This window comes from Corvus kubaryi, unplaced genomic scaffold (assembly GCF_017639235.1).
Source record: "Corvus kubaryi isolate FWS band 111438036 unplaced genomic scaffold, C.kubaryi_AGA036_p1.0 37396, whole genome shotgun sequence".
Taxonomy (NCBI): Eukaryota; Metazoa; Chordata; class Aves; order Passeriformes; family Corvidae; genus Corvus; species Corvus kubaryi.
In genome coordinates, this window is record NW_024581135.1 from 9,702,190 (window position 1) to 9,718,502 (window position 16,313).

General features: G+C 40.5%; 1 protein-coding gene across 11 annotated transcripts in view; it reads right to left on the minus strand.

Moving 5' to 3' along the window:
* Positions 1-16,313, minus strand: part of KALRN (kalirin RhoGEF kinase) — a 483,534-nt gene that overhangs the window by 215,043 nt on the left and 252,178 nt on the right. For all 11 annotated transcript variants that reach the window (XM_042041538.1, XM_042041539.1, XM_042041542.1 and 8 more), the window contains exon 11: positions 5,894-6,016. In XM_042041538.1, the coding sequence (XP_041897472.1) occupies positions 5,894-6,016 (123 nt within the window). The remainder of the gene's footprint in view (positions 1-5,893; positions 6,017-16,313) is intronic.

Here is a 16,313-nt window from a genome sequence, read left to right on the forward strand (position 1 = left end):
GGCCTGACTATTCCATTACCACACTTAGTTTTAAAGCAGTTCAAGTAAAACTGCGTAGGACTGAGAGGTCACACAACACCATTTTTACCTGCAAAATTTCTTACTGGATCCTCTGGACATTTCACATGACAAACAACATGATCATATTTTTTCAACATATTTGCACCTAAAGTTCTTTTTATCTGCAAGGGCTTTTCAAAAACTCTGAACTGACAGTATTTTAGGAACAGCAGAACGGAGGAAGGGAATACTCTAGAAAGGAATAGTGGAGAACAAATTGCTTCTTAGATGAGGAATATCACCTGAGCCTTGTTTTCTTATAGCTGATACAGGCCCTTGGTTTGCAAGGTCTCTGCTGAAAGCCTTCATTTACAGAAAATACATTTAACTCCCTGAGATGAATAAAAGGAAGAGCTGAATCTTAAAGGAACTGTGCATGTACACATAAGGGTAACTTTGATGATACAAACCTACAAAGCCGGTGTTCAGGTGTTTAATCATCATCTTCCAAAGCTGTCTTGGAGGAAGGCAAGCACAGATAACCCAAGAACAGGAAAACTGAATGGCTTCCCAAATGCCAGAGTGCAAAGTCCAGCATTTTTTCCACATTTTGTCTGGCTCTTCTTCTTTGTAATAATTCAAGAACAGTCCACTACATTGCACTTATACCTTGGCAGAATGAATCCCATAAAGCTTTAAAAGTCAGGAATAGAAGATCCAGCCATGTACCTACATCAAAACTGTTTTAGACACAAGGCCTGAACCAAGAGTTGCTGCACTGGACAAACCCCATGAACTCTGATGGCCACACAGCCTCCAGTCACTCTTCTTACTGTGTTTGATAAGAAGGGACAGCCTTCTTATTTTGAGCCAAGGCTGTTAAGAACATGTGCTTTGTTGCGATATTTCACCTTATAAACATCAGTGCCTTTGGATTACCATGAAAAATACACCAACTGTTGCATGAAAACACACACACAGGTACTGAGTGCAAACCCAGTTGTAGCTGTGAGCTGAATGTGGCCCAAGAGCCTTGAGAAAAGCGCCAAAGATCTGAGGGCAGCTTATCCCATAAACACAGATGACAAGCACCACCTTGACTTGAACCATGGACAGCCCAGGTCTGCATTTTAAAAAATGAAATATTAGGGGGGTTGTTTTTCTGGGTGACCTTGAACAACGTGGGTTTTGGCAGGGGTGGGAGAACACCACGGGACAGGGAGCGAGCCAGCTTCCACTTCTGCTTCATTTCACTGCGAGACAATGTTTGGTTAGTTTGGATGAGAAACATCGGCTCTGTTTCCCATTAGGGCTCAAGGCTCTCCAGCGCATTGCGAGTGCCATCTGCAGGTGGAAATCCGCACCGGTTCGCCGGCCAAAGGGCGCATAAACCTGAACGACAGGAAATCTTATCGGCACGTCTGAGGGAAAAACTCGTAAAGGCAGAAAGGCGGCAGAAATGCTCGTTTCAGACCATTCACGAAACCGCTCAGACCTGTGGCAGCAGAATGCAAGGGATTGTCAGAGCAGCTTCCCAGTACCTTTCCTAATTCTGCAGCAGCACAAAGGCAGCAATGCTCTTTGTGAGCAGAGGATGCTGAGAAGGCCACCTTAACCTCTGATCGCTGGGAATGCCACAAGAGAGGAAAATGATCTGTGACCCTCTCTTCATATACAGAGAACAACACATGCAGTTCAGCTAGGTAGTGCTGAAGTGTTGGGAGAATTTTCCAACTGGAAGGCATGCCGTTTTCAGGATAAAAGCCCTGAATAAGGAAAAGTTAAAGAGCCTAAAATAAAATTGTCTTTTCATTTACAACCATAACTGGCCGAACTACAGTTAACCTGATTTGCAAAAAATAACTCCAGCCAAGCAAAGAGGCCATCATTGGAACATTGTAGCTACATCCACAGTGATCCTTTGGTGATGTCTTGATAATGCCAGGCTACTAAATTTCAGGGCACAGCAGGCCCTGTGCTGTGCCGAGGTTGGCACTTCCACAGCAGCAGCCTGTGAACAGTATTAGCACCGACCGAGAAACAGTTGCAGGTATATACAAGACAACAACCTCCCTCCCAGGAGCTCAGGCTTTTTAATCCAAATTCAAACATTTGCCATCTGTGTGTTCCATGTAGTATAAATACAGTCAGAAAAATTGCCAGAGCTTTGTCTAAACAGCAGTTATGAGAGAAAGAGACCCCAAATTACATTTCCTACTGCCCACAACACAACGCTGTAAAATCACTGACATTTTTCTGAGCACAGCTGCATGCAGGAATGGGATCTATTTGGGCCATGCCTGATTGAATCATTACATCCAGATTTATCAATCTGCAGTTTCTAATCAGACTTAGAGGGAGCACGTTCCACCTCTCAATCTAGTGCCTTGGCAGGTCAGTCAATCAGAGCATTTCTCAGCACAGCAATGCCAGACACAAGACTCTGGTAAACATGCAGTAAGGCAAAACTAGGAATGTTTTGCCCCCTGTTAAAAATGTCAAGAAGACTCCTGAAAATTGCTTCTAGTCTGACCTTTGCAAATGCCCTCCTGAAACAGCAAGAGATAAGAACAAATATATCAGAGCCAAAGAGAGCGTATTTTTGAGAATAAATTTATACTGTATGGCAGGCTAAGCATTCTTATCAGAGAACTGCCAATAGAAAATACTATTGCTTATATTGTCAAGCTCACCAGGTGTGTCAGGTGAAGACTTTTTATATTATTTAAGAAAAATAAACATAATCCTTTTTATTGCCAGGAAAGCTACTAATTAACATCCTGATGAGGGGAATGGGCAAACTCAATAGTTTGTTGAGGATGATGGCATATCTGCTTTATTACATGATTATATTGGGAAAAAGTCCTGCCAGTTATCCACCCTAGTCATGGCAAAGATGTTTGCTAGCTTGAGAAAAATAAAAAATATTTAAACTTAGAATTAATTTCCAACCAACTCTAAAGTGTTAAGCATCAAGAAGGGAATTAGGAAGAATAAAAATTGGTCATAATCAGAGTAGAAAGGAGATTTATTCCCCAACGGCAAAATCAACCCCACTAGAAGCTTCTGCAAGAGAATTCCAGGCGTGATAGATTTATGGCCTCTCCTCTTACCCTCACTTTTACTCTGTCCAAAGCAAAGAGTATTGTATTCCCAAGTCCTTGACCTCAGATAAAGCCTGAGATTCCTTTCACTTCCCCTCACTGCGTGTCCCCATGTCCATTTGCCAGCACCACATTCCACTGTCACACTGCAGACAGGCCTCATAAATTAGCAATGATATTCTCATGTGAATGCACCAGGGGAAGCTGTTCCTGTCAAAGCTGTTGGGGAGGAACCAGGTTCAATTTGTGTCAATTATTTGGAATTAGGAGGCATCATAAACTTCATATTCACAGCAGTCCAGGCAGAGCAATGAGATGCTCATTGATTCTACTCATCAGCTGTAAAGGAATCAGATTCAGAGGAACCCAAGAGGTTCTATAACCATGTAAATGACACTTCTTTCTTTCCTCTGCATCCCCCTTTGAAACACCCACCTTCATCTGAACACATGTGGTCGCCCAGTGAACAGAATTCATTTGCTCTGAATTTGGCCTAGTGAAGTGAAAGGAAATGTGTCTCAAGTTATTCACAGAGAGATGTGCTGAAACGGTATAGAAGGAGGCCTAACAGGGAGGTTAGAAAAGTCTTCAGCAAAGTAATTATATTTTGACTTACCCTAGTACCTACACATGCAAACTGCACACTGGAAGGTTCCTCAGCCCTGATGAGGGGATGTGTCTCCAAATTACATCAGCCAGGGGAGCAGTGGCCAAATGAGCTGTTGTTTCCATGTGCAGACAGTTACATGGCTGGCTCTCATCTCTACTGTCAGGACCGTGTTATTTTTCTGTCTCTTCTCACCTGCTCATAATTTGTTTCCTACATCTCTAGTTAAGTCATACTCAAAGAGGAGGTAGAAAAAAATGCTAACTGTGACCCAGAAAACGTGAGATGGAATGGGAATTATGAAGATAATGTATCAGAAGTGAGTGATTTAGAAAATATTAATGACACAAAGGACATGAAATCACCTTGTTTCAGCTCCTGTATATTACATGATCCTAATCTTCATTTGCTAGCCCAGTATAGCATCCAATCACAGCTGACTCAAGCACTCATTCTGGAGAGGCCCCTAATATTGATTTTAGGATGAAAACTAACCCTATCTTGTGCTTTTGGATGAGGCCTTGTAGAACCACGGTTTTCAACCTCCAGCCTAAAATCCATTCTAAGAAATTCGCAGAAATTTAAACTTTTAGAAATTCAAGCCTATTACCAGAAAGCTTAAATCCACAGGTGATCCCATGAAATTTTAGAAACCCACCAATACAGAACTGCTGCTTTCACACTGTGTGATCTGTCAATGGTATGTAAGGATTTCCCATCACAGCTGAAAGGTAACACTGAAATTCATTAGCAAGCCAAGCAATGGGATATTCCATCAAGAACTGAACATCTAATGAAAAGAAGAATGTTGGTAATCTAAATCTCCAACAACATAGATAGGAAAATATTTTCAAGGGATTGGTGAATAAAAACATATTAGCAGAATTCAATATGTTGAATATGGTTAAGAGGCACATAGGATAAGATGTGCCAACATTCTACAGGTATTTCAGGGTTGTTAATTCATCCCATTTCCTGGGATTTATCTCCTTAAGAGAGATAAATAAGACTACGGGGATATAAACAAGGGAATAATAATAAAAAAAGAGATTGAGAGAAATATAAATTCAATATGAGGGAGAGGAGAAAAAAAATGTTGTCGGTAGCTGCCATCAGGCAGTGAAATATTTTCCCTGAGGAAACAGTAAAAGAGGTACGTCCCTGTTACTGGAAATATCTTAAACTAAACTAGGCCAGCACATGGGAAAGGTTTTGCAGAAAACCAAAACTAAAATATAACAAATTTTCATCTTATGCCACAGTGAGACATTTGAGCAATAACCTGCCCTGTGTGCATCAGGAAGACAAAGCATTTGATACATTTTGCTTTACATAGATCAATCAGGAATTTATCCAAAATACCCAAAGGAGAAGTACTGTTACAGATTATCAGTTACAGATAGAAGATGTTTCAAATCTACCCCAAAAGAGTGTAACACAGTCTGGCAGCCAGAGCTGAGACTGGAAAATTTCTGACCATGGATACTTAGGGGGAAAAAAAAACCCACTACTCAATCCATGGAAGAACTTACCAAAGGTCCTCTTTCTTTTAATTTCTATAAATAAGGACAGGATGTATATTTAAACATCTACTATGACTCCACTTTGAGGAAAATTTGTAAGATTTTGGCTTCGTACTAAATTCCTGGAAAAATCTTGCTTACAGTGTTCTATGAGGAAAATTAATAACAACAACAATGTCTACCTGTAATGATTGCCTCTCATTCCAAAACAAAAAATCCCTTCTGCATAATGCACTGAAGGATGGGAAGGGTACTAGTCCTTACTGCAAACACTCTCTGATGCTTCCCCTGCTTCCCACCTTATGCTCAAGGCCCTCAGTTTCCACCGTAGGAGTTACGATTGATTTTTTCATTGCTCTCACTCATAACCATTCTCCTCTATGTCCCAACAGTTTGTGCTACTTTCCTGTAAACTGCTTGTAATTCCTCATGGGCTTTGAGACCTTTCATCGACCCAGTGTGGTGATTTTCTGATTGTAAGTCCTGCCACTATCCTGCTCTGCAGTGTTCATGCTGACTTCCAGACCTTGGTGACTGAATCCCGGGCAGCATCAAATGATTGAAGAGAGCAGTGTGACCCAAAACAGCGATACCTTTTTCTAAATATGCAAAAGGAGTAACAAGAATCAAGCCAGACAACAGAAGTCTCTGACTCTTACCTGTGCTACCTCTTCAAAATCATCATGTCTTTTCTGCAGCGCGCGTGCTCTGTGTAGAGACTTCCCCACTCCTGTGTGTTTGCTCAGAAAGGCTTCCCCATGGTTTTCAATCCAGTCCAGTACCTGCCAGAAAAGAAGAACATCCAGTTACCTCTCCTGTCTCAGCAGCACAGAGAAATCCTGTGAAGGTGAGGATGGAACAGCTCCAGAGGAATGCTTTGTGCTTGCTGTGGCTGAACACAAGCAGCTCTGTCAAAGTCCATTCTAACTGGAGAGAAGATAAATGCTCATGGACGCTATTGCTAAATTATGTTTATTGAATTTTTGCTATTCAATTTATTTTGAAGTGTAGCTTAGTTATTTGAGCCTGGCAGATATTAAATATTTACTTTCACACAGATGACTTTTGGGGGAAGGCAATCAGAAATCTGGAATCTTTTACAGGAAGTACCCTCTGATGAGCTTGTGTAAACTGCAAAACAGCAACAGCTGATTTCACACCTCAGTGTGAGAGGGAGTCCAAAAGCATGGTGGAAGGATCAGTTAAAATCTATTTTATGTGGACAGAAAGCATTATCAGAGTTACTGGAATGAAAAGGCTGAGAAACCTACACTGCAGGCCATTAAATATTGACAATGTGAACCCTCCAAGCATTTCAGGTTCTTGAGTTCCAAGTGTTAACTGATCCTTATGGAAAAGTAGGATGACTAATCTGATATTCTGAGAGTTACAGAGGATTCTCTTTTAAAAGTATGTTATCTCTATGAGCACCATCCATGTGGAGTTTCTCCTCACAGTAACACAGGCACTAAAATATAGATCAAATCTGTCTGGAGTCTACTACAAGCTGGAAAAAAACCCCAAACTTGACAATATTAGGTTGGGAAATTTCAGGATGAGATTGATACTCTGTTCTTCTCTTTCCCAACACACAAAAGCTAAGGGAATACAGAGTACTTGAGCAGCACTGGAATTTCTGTAACTGGTGGGACTTCCTTCAGCAAGGAGCCCTGCACTCGCAGCGAGTTCTGGATCCCCACTGCAGCCAATGCTGGTGGACAGGGAAACAACAGCTGGAACTTCTGTCACTCTGAAGGGACAAGACACTGCAAGCAGACCCAGGATAGTGATAGTATCAGAGATATTATTGATTAAGCCTAGAAACCTACCACTGGAGACATGGAAGATGTGATTATTTGTTTATTTATTTATTATTTCAGGCAAGTAAAACTATTTCATGGTTTGAATCTAAGCCGCCTGGGCTCTGAGCTTTTTTTGTAATGTAGATCCCAGGCATATTTTATAGGAAGTCCTAGGTACAAACAAACCTTTATACACATATATTTATGTTCCAACTCTATTTCTTTACAAAGAAAAGCATTTTTTTAATTAATATTTTGTGCTTACAACTTATTTTCCATCCACAGCATACAAGTAATTTCACAGAATGGAGTATCAAAGCACTTCATGTCCTGAAGGGAGAACACATATTTGGCACAAGTGACACTGTGGGGATGAGGAAGCAGGACCAGAAGTGTTGGCAGTTCAGTCATCACTTCCTGCTTCCATTTCTCTGACCAGCTTGTCTCCCATTTGCTCTGCACAGAGAATCCCAAATATATTTCTTCAAATTGTTTGAAATCCATGTCCCAACTGGTCTGCTAAGAGTTTTTCTGCAATATATTTTTGACCAGGAATGACTATATGACTTATAAGAACAGTTATTGGGGGCCAATCTCCAAGCATTTGTGTCATTAACAGTCTGCAAATAATCCCATTAACAACCTCTTTCCTCTTGTCAGTTTTCAACGTATCTATTAAAAATGGAAGCAGAGCCAAATTCAAGTTTGGAAAAAATCTCATCTAATATTCTTTTTCAAATAGAAAATGGCTTTACTTTAAACAATGTTTCATATTAAATTAGTATGCAGTATGTGCTTTTTATTTATTAATAATTGATAGCCACTTACTGTAACTCTAAAGAAAACTATTCCAATAACTTTTTCATGCTTAAAGCATTGAAGTAGTAATTAGAGAATAACTTGCTGAATAGCACTTTCTGCTCTTGGAAACCCATGTTAACATGTCTGATCACTCCAGTCATCAATGAATTTGTTTTCACAATCATTCTGTGAACTACATAAATGCTATAATTTCATTTTGCATAGAAGAGAAGAAAATAAAAACATTACATATATACATTACAGGTATTATATAAAAAGACTAAGTGAATTCCTGAGGTGTCTCATGAAGCTGGGAAAAGACAGGATATTAGGATGAGGCTCTCATAACCCAATAGCCATAATTAACTAAAGAATCCTCAGCATTTACTAAGGTGCTAATAAAGATAGTATGTTTTTTCCTTATATAAAGCACTTGGATCACAATAATCTGCAAACACGGACAAATATCACATTTTTGTTTCCATCATAAAAGACACAGAAAGTTGGCACTTAAAAAAGCTGAGATATGGAACAACTGATGTATGGAATAACTGAGTGAATAAAACTACAGCAAGAACATAAATCTGTGTGGAGACATAGCTCTTATTCCCCAGTGCAAACAATGAGAAGTGTTAAGTAGTCAGTCTGTGGCAAATGCAGGAACAACTCTGAAAGGTCCCATCAAACCTGAAATCACCAGCACTTGTAAACATCTACATGTCAGTGTATTTGGAGAAATTCTTCCTTACCCCGAAGAAAGGAAATGTCTTTAGAACTAGAATAAGTATGTAATAATTCAAGATAAACATTTAACATTGTAATTGAGAGCACAGACTGTATAACTTGCTCCACTGCCAAAAATTAACATCCTGAGATACAGGTAGACATTGAAGTTACAGTGACTTAGTTCAAATAATTTTATTATCCCTTAAAAACTTAAGCAGCTTGAAGATGCCATTAAAAACGCAGTTAAGAGTGTTTTCCAAATTAAATCTTCAGGTTTCCTAATTGTGCTTTATTGCCAAGCTGCATTTTATTCTAGCTAGGAAATGGCTGTAATTCATGAGTTCTTTGGAATTAAAATACTGTGCTATAGACAGATCCATCATCTGAGGTGTTTCTTGAAGCATAAAATGTATTTTATAACTCCAGTATATGCCAGCTCTCTAGGGTGCATTTACTCCTGTGCTTGCACTGGTTTGAAAGGTGCTTGAGAAAGGCCCTCGTGCTCTGCAGCTCCTGCACAGTGAAGCCTGACCCTGCCTGACCCTACAGCTGAGTTCCAGGCCAACCACTGCCGTGTGGACACACTCCCCATACAGGCAGCCTTGTCCAGTCCAGGCTGCTGTCCATTACATAGTCCTGCATTAATGAAAACATGGCTGAGTTCAGACTTCAAGACATCTCCAAGAATGGGTGCAGCCATCCCTGGAATCACCTAGGAAGCATCATAACTCACAGACAGCTGCTGAAAGGATTGTAGGGTAAGTCTTGGTGTTTTACCTTCACCAGTGGCAAATTCCCATCCCACACCTTACTTGACCCAGTCACTATTGTCAAGCTCATTGGGGTAGCTGTTTCTCCTGTTCCTCTGCTAAAAATGTGTTAATATCTCTTTTTTAAAAAAAATGTATTTCACTAGTTTAAGATCAAAAATGATAGAAGGATTATTTTCTATTATGATGTGCATCTCCTGTCTCCTTATCTCCTCAGGGCCACAATTACACACCCAAAAAAACATGCAGCCAACTCAGGTCACTGAGAAAATGAAATAAAACTCAGTACAGCTACAGCAGGCTGACTGTGCCAGCTATTACAGTCATTATATGGCTGGATAAACACAAGATTCAAAATGCTGCCTGGAGGAAGAATAGCCCTAACTGTCCCTGTAGAATGATCTGTGTAACTGCTGAAATAATACTAGTGGCAATTCAGACAGGTTTCATCTGAGCACAGCACTGGGAAGCAGGTGCTTTGAAGAGAGCCACTTCCAGAGCCCTCTCCACACTCCTTTTTGCAGAGGATTGAAGTCCTGCCTACAGGAAATCTACAACCTACAGCACAACTAAACTGGCAAAACAAATCCTGCCCAGGTGAGGTCAGGGAAAAATGTACTTGAGAGTCCACTTGCAGGGAACGCTGATAGTTTGTATGGGATATCGTAGGAAAACATGGGAAGAAAGAGATGGAAGAATGGTTTTAGAGGAAAAAGGTTGAAGAAGCAATCAGGCAATAATTTAGCAAAGCTCTGGGATGATAATTGCTCTTCCTCTAAGCTAATTTGTATGATGGGAATATGGCAAGATGATTGCATGAGTGCAGTTAAGGTCAAGTTATTTAAAAACTTTAAAAAAAGTTAATTTGATTTTTAAATAATAAGAAAAAGCAATGGGGCTCTATTTCAAAAGGGCAGACAGACATTTCAATGTAGCACTTTGAAGTCTCTTTCTGTAGGTATCTTTCCTAATCAGGAAATGTGAAAACTAAAAAACATCTCTTAACTTTATCCAATTTAAATCAAAATCTCCTTGGGAACCAATTCCTTCCTTGCAAGTTCTCATGATCTGCACCCATTTTACATGAATACAAAATGTCAAAGGAAGTAGTAAATCCATTACTTTAAGGAACTATATCTGCTGTTGAAGTTAGTTGAAAGACTTCTGTATTTTCACATCTTTTAAACTACATTTCTTTTAGCAGAAATAAATGAAGATGAAACGAAGATGACTTGGGTAAGAATCACAGAATCATTTAAGTCAGAAAAGAACTTTAATATCAGACTCTAACCAATAACCCAGCACTGCCAAGCCCACCACTAAACCAGGTCCCTAAGATTGTGCATGTCTTTTAAATGCCTCCAGGGGCGGTGTGTCCACACTTTCCCAGGCAGCCTGAACACTGAGGGTTGCTCAAACACAGCCGTCCCTGACCCCTGCCCTCATGCAACAGGAAGAGATGAGAAGTGTGAGCTGGTGATTAAGATGCAGCGTGTTGTACCAGCAGTGACAGAGCACCCTGACTTCTGCATTTGACCCAGGCCATGTCGAACAGTTCCACTGCTCCTGAGTGAGGTGGCCCACTGAAGTGTCTTGGCCAAGGGAAGCATTAATCTTTGTTACCCTAGGACTCACTGTTGTTGCCACAGTGACTCTAAAAACTAGCTTACTCTGAAAACTGAAAATAAATGATACCATTTTACACTTCAGCAGTTAAGAGTCAGATCTTGATCTCAAAACAGTACCAACCTGGTATAACCCAAAGGAGTTAGTTTAACTCTTTGGTAACAGAGCTGTAATAAATTCCAGAGCTATCCCACCTAACTTATTCAGCTTTAAATGAGGCTCCATTTCAAATAGGTGCATTAAGCATTGCCTAACTTTAAACATGTGGATAATGCCTCTAAAATCTTGTAGTGAGAGGAAGCCAAGCAGTGTCAGGCTGCCCCTATGAGCACTTTCTTTCTTGCTCTTGAGACACTATGGGCTAACTAAACTCTGGTGTGATACCAGGAATTCATATGGCACTTCAAAACTCACAAGAATCAAACCTTATCTTTACTTCTTCTGTAGCTGCTATTAGGAATGCTCTCTAACTCCAAGGCCCTGCATGTCTGAAACTCCTATTCCAGAATCTCTGCCTTTGCCAAGCCTGCTTTTTGTAACCAAGAAATGCAGTTAAAAGGTTCATATTTCAGATCATAATTTACATCCAAAGCTTATTGTAAAAGTTTTGTTCCACTGCACAGCAACAAAATCCAATCTTTTCTGTCAAAGCCCTTCAAAATTCTACAAGCCTAGTTAGTAATACTTACTGGATGTACTAGATTTTGCAAATACAAGACAGAATCTCTTGGCAGAAGATGCTTCATTTTCTTCTAGCAGAACTAGAAGCTATACATCATATATGCATTTATGAACAACACAGTTCAAAGAAGATGTGCTCTCAGGTTACCCACAAACCCCTCCTTTATTGGGAGGCAAAAGGGCCTTTAAGAGATACTTTGCCCATTTGCCAGGGAGACCACTGACTATGAGCAAAGGCAGCAGCCAGTGTGGGATTGTCAATTTCTATCCATTGGCGTTCCACCTAGTGGGTAATGCTGTTCTGTGCAGCATGGCAACCCCTGGCCTGCTACCAGGCCCTCCAGGAGAACTTGGTGTCAGCAACAGCACCAGGGAAGACAGAACAAACACTGAGAAACAGAAGAAAAACAAAATAAAAAATCCCCCCAAACCCACAACAACTCAAGGAGACTTAAGAAATACTAATCCTCTGTAATGAATAAAATGCACACAAAGTCTGATTTAAATCAGTTTCTTTTTGTATTCCAAATCATTGCTGAAAATAGATTTCTTTTCCTTATTATCCCTGGCCTTGTCACAGCAGGGTAATGTCAAGTAAAGGTCTAGCTGAGAAAATACACTGAAATACAAAGGAACTTATCCTCTGGTTTTCCTGCTATTATTAATGGTTTATAATAGAACCCAAAACAAAAGTCAGTCATTCTCATCTGTGGATTTTACCTCCTAATAAAAACTGATCTCCCTTTTTCACTTCTTTCTTCATTATAAATTTATGTTGGTGGCACAATAAAATATTGTTACAAAATATTTTAAAGATGGGGATCACACCTCATGTTTTAACAAGAAACATCAACTTTGGCTCCCATGAAATCATTTTTATTTCCAAAGGCATCTATATCTGACTTTGAAACTCAGATCTTGTTCCTAGAAAAACCACAGCGAAGTTTCAACTGCCTTCAGCAAATGTGGATCAAAGACCTCATGTTTGTCAAGTTAAGAGGCAGTACCTAGTTGTGCATCCAGCAGGATCTGAGTCTCTGGACACACACCTCAACACCATGTTCTATTTCCCATGTAGCAACCTGTGAACGTGTGTAGTTCATAGGACAGCATGTCCCAAGCTGCACATGTTGATGCAGGTAAGTGCAGTCCCCATGGACAGGTAGAGCCCTGCTGGTGCAGCTCAGCAGCAGCAGGAGGGAGCAGGGCCTTACTCTGTTCCCTGCCTTTGGTCAAATATGTCATATCAGGAAAAGTTTTCAGAAATAAGCAAAAAGCAACAAGGATTTCATATAAAAAGTAGACTGGAATTGGAATGATTTGGTTCAGTGCCCAGTACTACAGTTCAGCAAATGACTCAACGTCCCTGCCTCCATTCACTTTCCTAAAATGACATTAATCATATTTACAGTTGAAAAAAGCAAGGCTGAAGAGAAAGTGGAAAGAAAGCTGCCTTCCACTTTAAGTTTTTGCAGCCTCTAGCAATATGTGGCTCCAAATTTGGTTGGGGATTCTAGGAACCTTTTCCACTGAAGGAACATAGTGAAATATAAATAATAAGCAACGTGATGGCAGCTGTACAAAAGGGAATAGGCAATCCATTGAAAGGCAGGGCTTTAAAACCAGGTGTAAGCTGCTCCAAAACCACTCTGGTACAAATGCCTCATTGCAGAGCGTGTACCTATAAATCCTGAAATACCATAGCTTGATCTGACCATGCAGGAATGACTAATTCATCTTCAGAAAATAATACAGCCAGCCTACCAAGTTCTCCTGTATTTAATTCAGCTCAGACATACTTCTTTCAAACTGTCTTGAGACATGGTGTATCCCACTATTACCAGATAAGCAATCTGAGGTTTCAGAGGGGTTTTTTGGGTATGTTTGAATGTTTGTTTAAGGTGGAATTGAGTGAACAGAGCTACACTCATTAACATAGTCTGAAGACTGGACAAGAACGATGAATTTTGACACTTCAATAGTTTCTCAAGGAAGAGCTCTCTTGAAACACTGGAACAGACAGTTTTCCCTGAAGTCAGTCAAAAATTTTTGACCACCATTTTGCCTTTCCTTTTCACCACAACTCCTCTGTGTGGTATGTGCGGACTCAGCTGTGCCTGGGTCTCTTTCAAAAGCCAGAGAACTAATGCAGCTGCTATTAAGTAGGAGTTTTTAATCACTCCCTGCTTTTGCTCTCTAATTGTAACTATTCCAAATACCACCACATAATTAAAGAGGTCTTTTCAAAAGAAAAAGCATACAGTCCCATTTAGCCTTGGAGGGAAAAACAACCTTACAGACCTATCAGTATTTTGCTTCATACTGCAACTAAAGTAACGAGGGGAATTAAATGCACAGCCAATTAAAACATTTTTTTTTTTAAATTTCCTTTATTCCCTTGTCTACATTCAACCAAAAAAAGAAGTCCCTGTGAAGTCAGATTGTAGGTGTTTTTATGAGCTTCCTGGACATTACGTGAAAGTTTCACCTCTGCACAATTTCTCATTTCAACATCAAAAATCTAACCTCTGTAGTTTAAAGCCCCACTAGTTTGTCAAAACAGAACATCCATGTTCTGTTCTTTGCAGTGGGGGCAGTCTTGCAAAGCACAGCCGACACTGCTGAACATATCTGAGTAAATTATACAACTACTGAGACATGTGGGTCCAGAGGAGTGTCAGGAAAGTCCTAAATGCAAAAATACATGTATATAGTCTTATTCACACTTCTCACTGCTTCTAGCACCCACAGATATCCTACAAGCCCATCTGGAAACAGGTCTGTGGGAGTTTATCCAGAGAAGACAGTCCTTGCAGCAGGATCTTTGTTCATCGACAGCTTCTGCAGTTGAAAACACTACAGAATAACAACTCCCCCAGCAACCCCCTTCTTAGAAGTTTCTATTGCAAAAATATGCAAACTGGTTATGAAAAGGCTGCAAAGTTAACAGGATGACTAAGTGAAGACAGCCTAAATATCTCCCATAGCAATGGACTGCACACCAACAAGACTGTTCACAACTTTTCTAGCAGAGGCTCAGGAGTTCATGGTGACTTGCTGCAGCACTGCTCTGCCATCTCCCACCCACCTGCAAGAACTTTCCCATTACTGTAGACCTACAGACCTGACCAATAGTCACAATTACTCATCTGCTCCCAGACATGCCACCCTCCATGGGCAACATGGCTGCTCCCCTTATGTGATGATGAGGGACACACCCCCCACAGAGCTGCTCCACCTAAACTCCTTACCTTTTCACAGGCTTATATGGCAAAAATAACCTTGTGTCTGCTTTCTGCAGATGGCTTTTATGTACTTGCACGTTCTTCACATCTATAAAAGTATCATCACAATTTGAAACTCATAGAGTTTGGAGAAGAGCGAGAATACAACGTCTTCTGGTCCCATCCATCTTCTTGTAAAGAGTTGGTCCCAGCTCTAATAATTAGCAAAATGTAGGATTTAGTTATGTGTCTCTTGGAAACAGCACATTCAGTTCCGGGCTCTGGCAGAGCTGACTGGGTGTAGACTGGGCATTCTGAGAGCGGGACTTGTCCCTTTCCTCTGGGCATTGCCTGAGGTCACGCAGCCCCAGCCTGCTCCTTCACTAAATGCCATCATCTGGGATGTGAGCTCCCCAGAAGGGAGTGGGAATATACACCACATGCTTCTCTTACCCTGAGAAGGAACCTCTTCAAACTTAACATTGCCTTCCTTTGGTAAAGTTCACATTCATCAAATGGACCCCACTTATCTTTCATTTTCTCGATTAAATATTTTACTTCATAAAATTTGGCAACTGCCTCTCTGAAAACATTCCAAGTAAGAGAACAATAGACAGACAAATGAAGAACTAATGTTTCTTCCTTAATGCCTGGATTGTTACTAATGTTCCCAGAATGTTGTTTTTAAAGAAATCAAGAAAAGAAAAAACATATCTTCAAGTTAAAAACCTTGTTGTAGTCTTTAAATGCTGCACTTCTTTTAGACAAAATTTCAAAGCTGCGTGTAGGTGGAGAAGCTATAAATAACCACATTTGTGCATGTTCCTCCTGTACAAGACACAGAAAATGTGCTCTGCATCAGCATGGAAAGATGCTGCTGTGCTCTGCATGGAGCTTCTCCAGGCTGACAGGTAGATTATTTCTTTTGCAGTTATGCTGCTGGGTTGCTGTTTGTGAGTCTTTTCTGCAGCTCTCAGGAATCATACCTGGCACTTAGCTGCAGGGTGATGAATTAGCAATACAATTAATCAAGTCTGTCAGACTCTGACCAATGGTAATATTCAGAAATACAGAAATATTTTCTTACTTGGGCCATATAGAGACTTTTGGTTGTTGCTGTCCATAGCACTAGTTAGAACAGTGATTTTGCTCCTTCTGAGACTAAGACATTTTCTCCAGATGCCCCCTTCTCGTCCCATATTTGTCCTTTCACATAATTTTTCCAGATGCAACTACTGGGTCAAACATGGCTGTGGCCAGCTCTAGTCTAGGTCTGGCTCCCCCTATCTGGGCTGTTTGCTTGGACATAATCAGAGTTTTCTGAAAGAATGTCCCAGGTCTCTCACAGCTCAAGAGGATGGGAAGAACATTGTCCCAGGCAGAGTAAGCACTGAAGCAAAGGCAACCTGAAAAGCCCTTGATTTTTGCTGAAGCAAATCTCCATTTCAT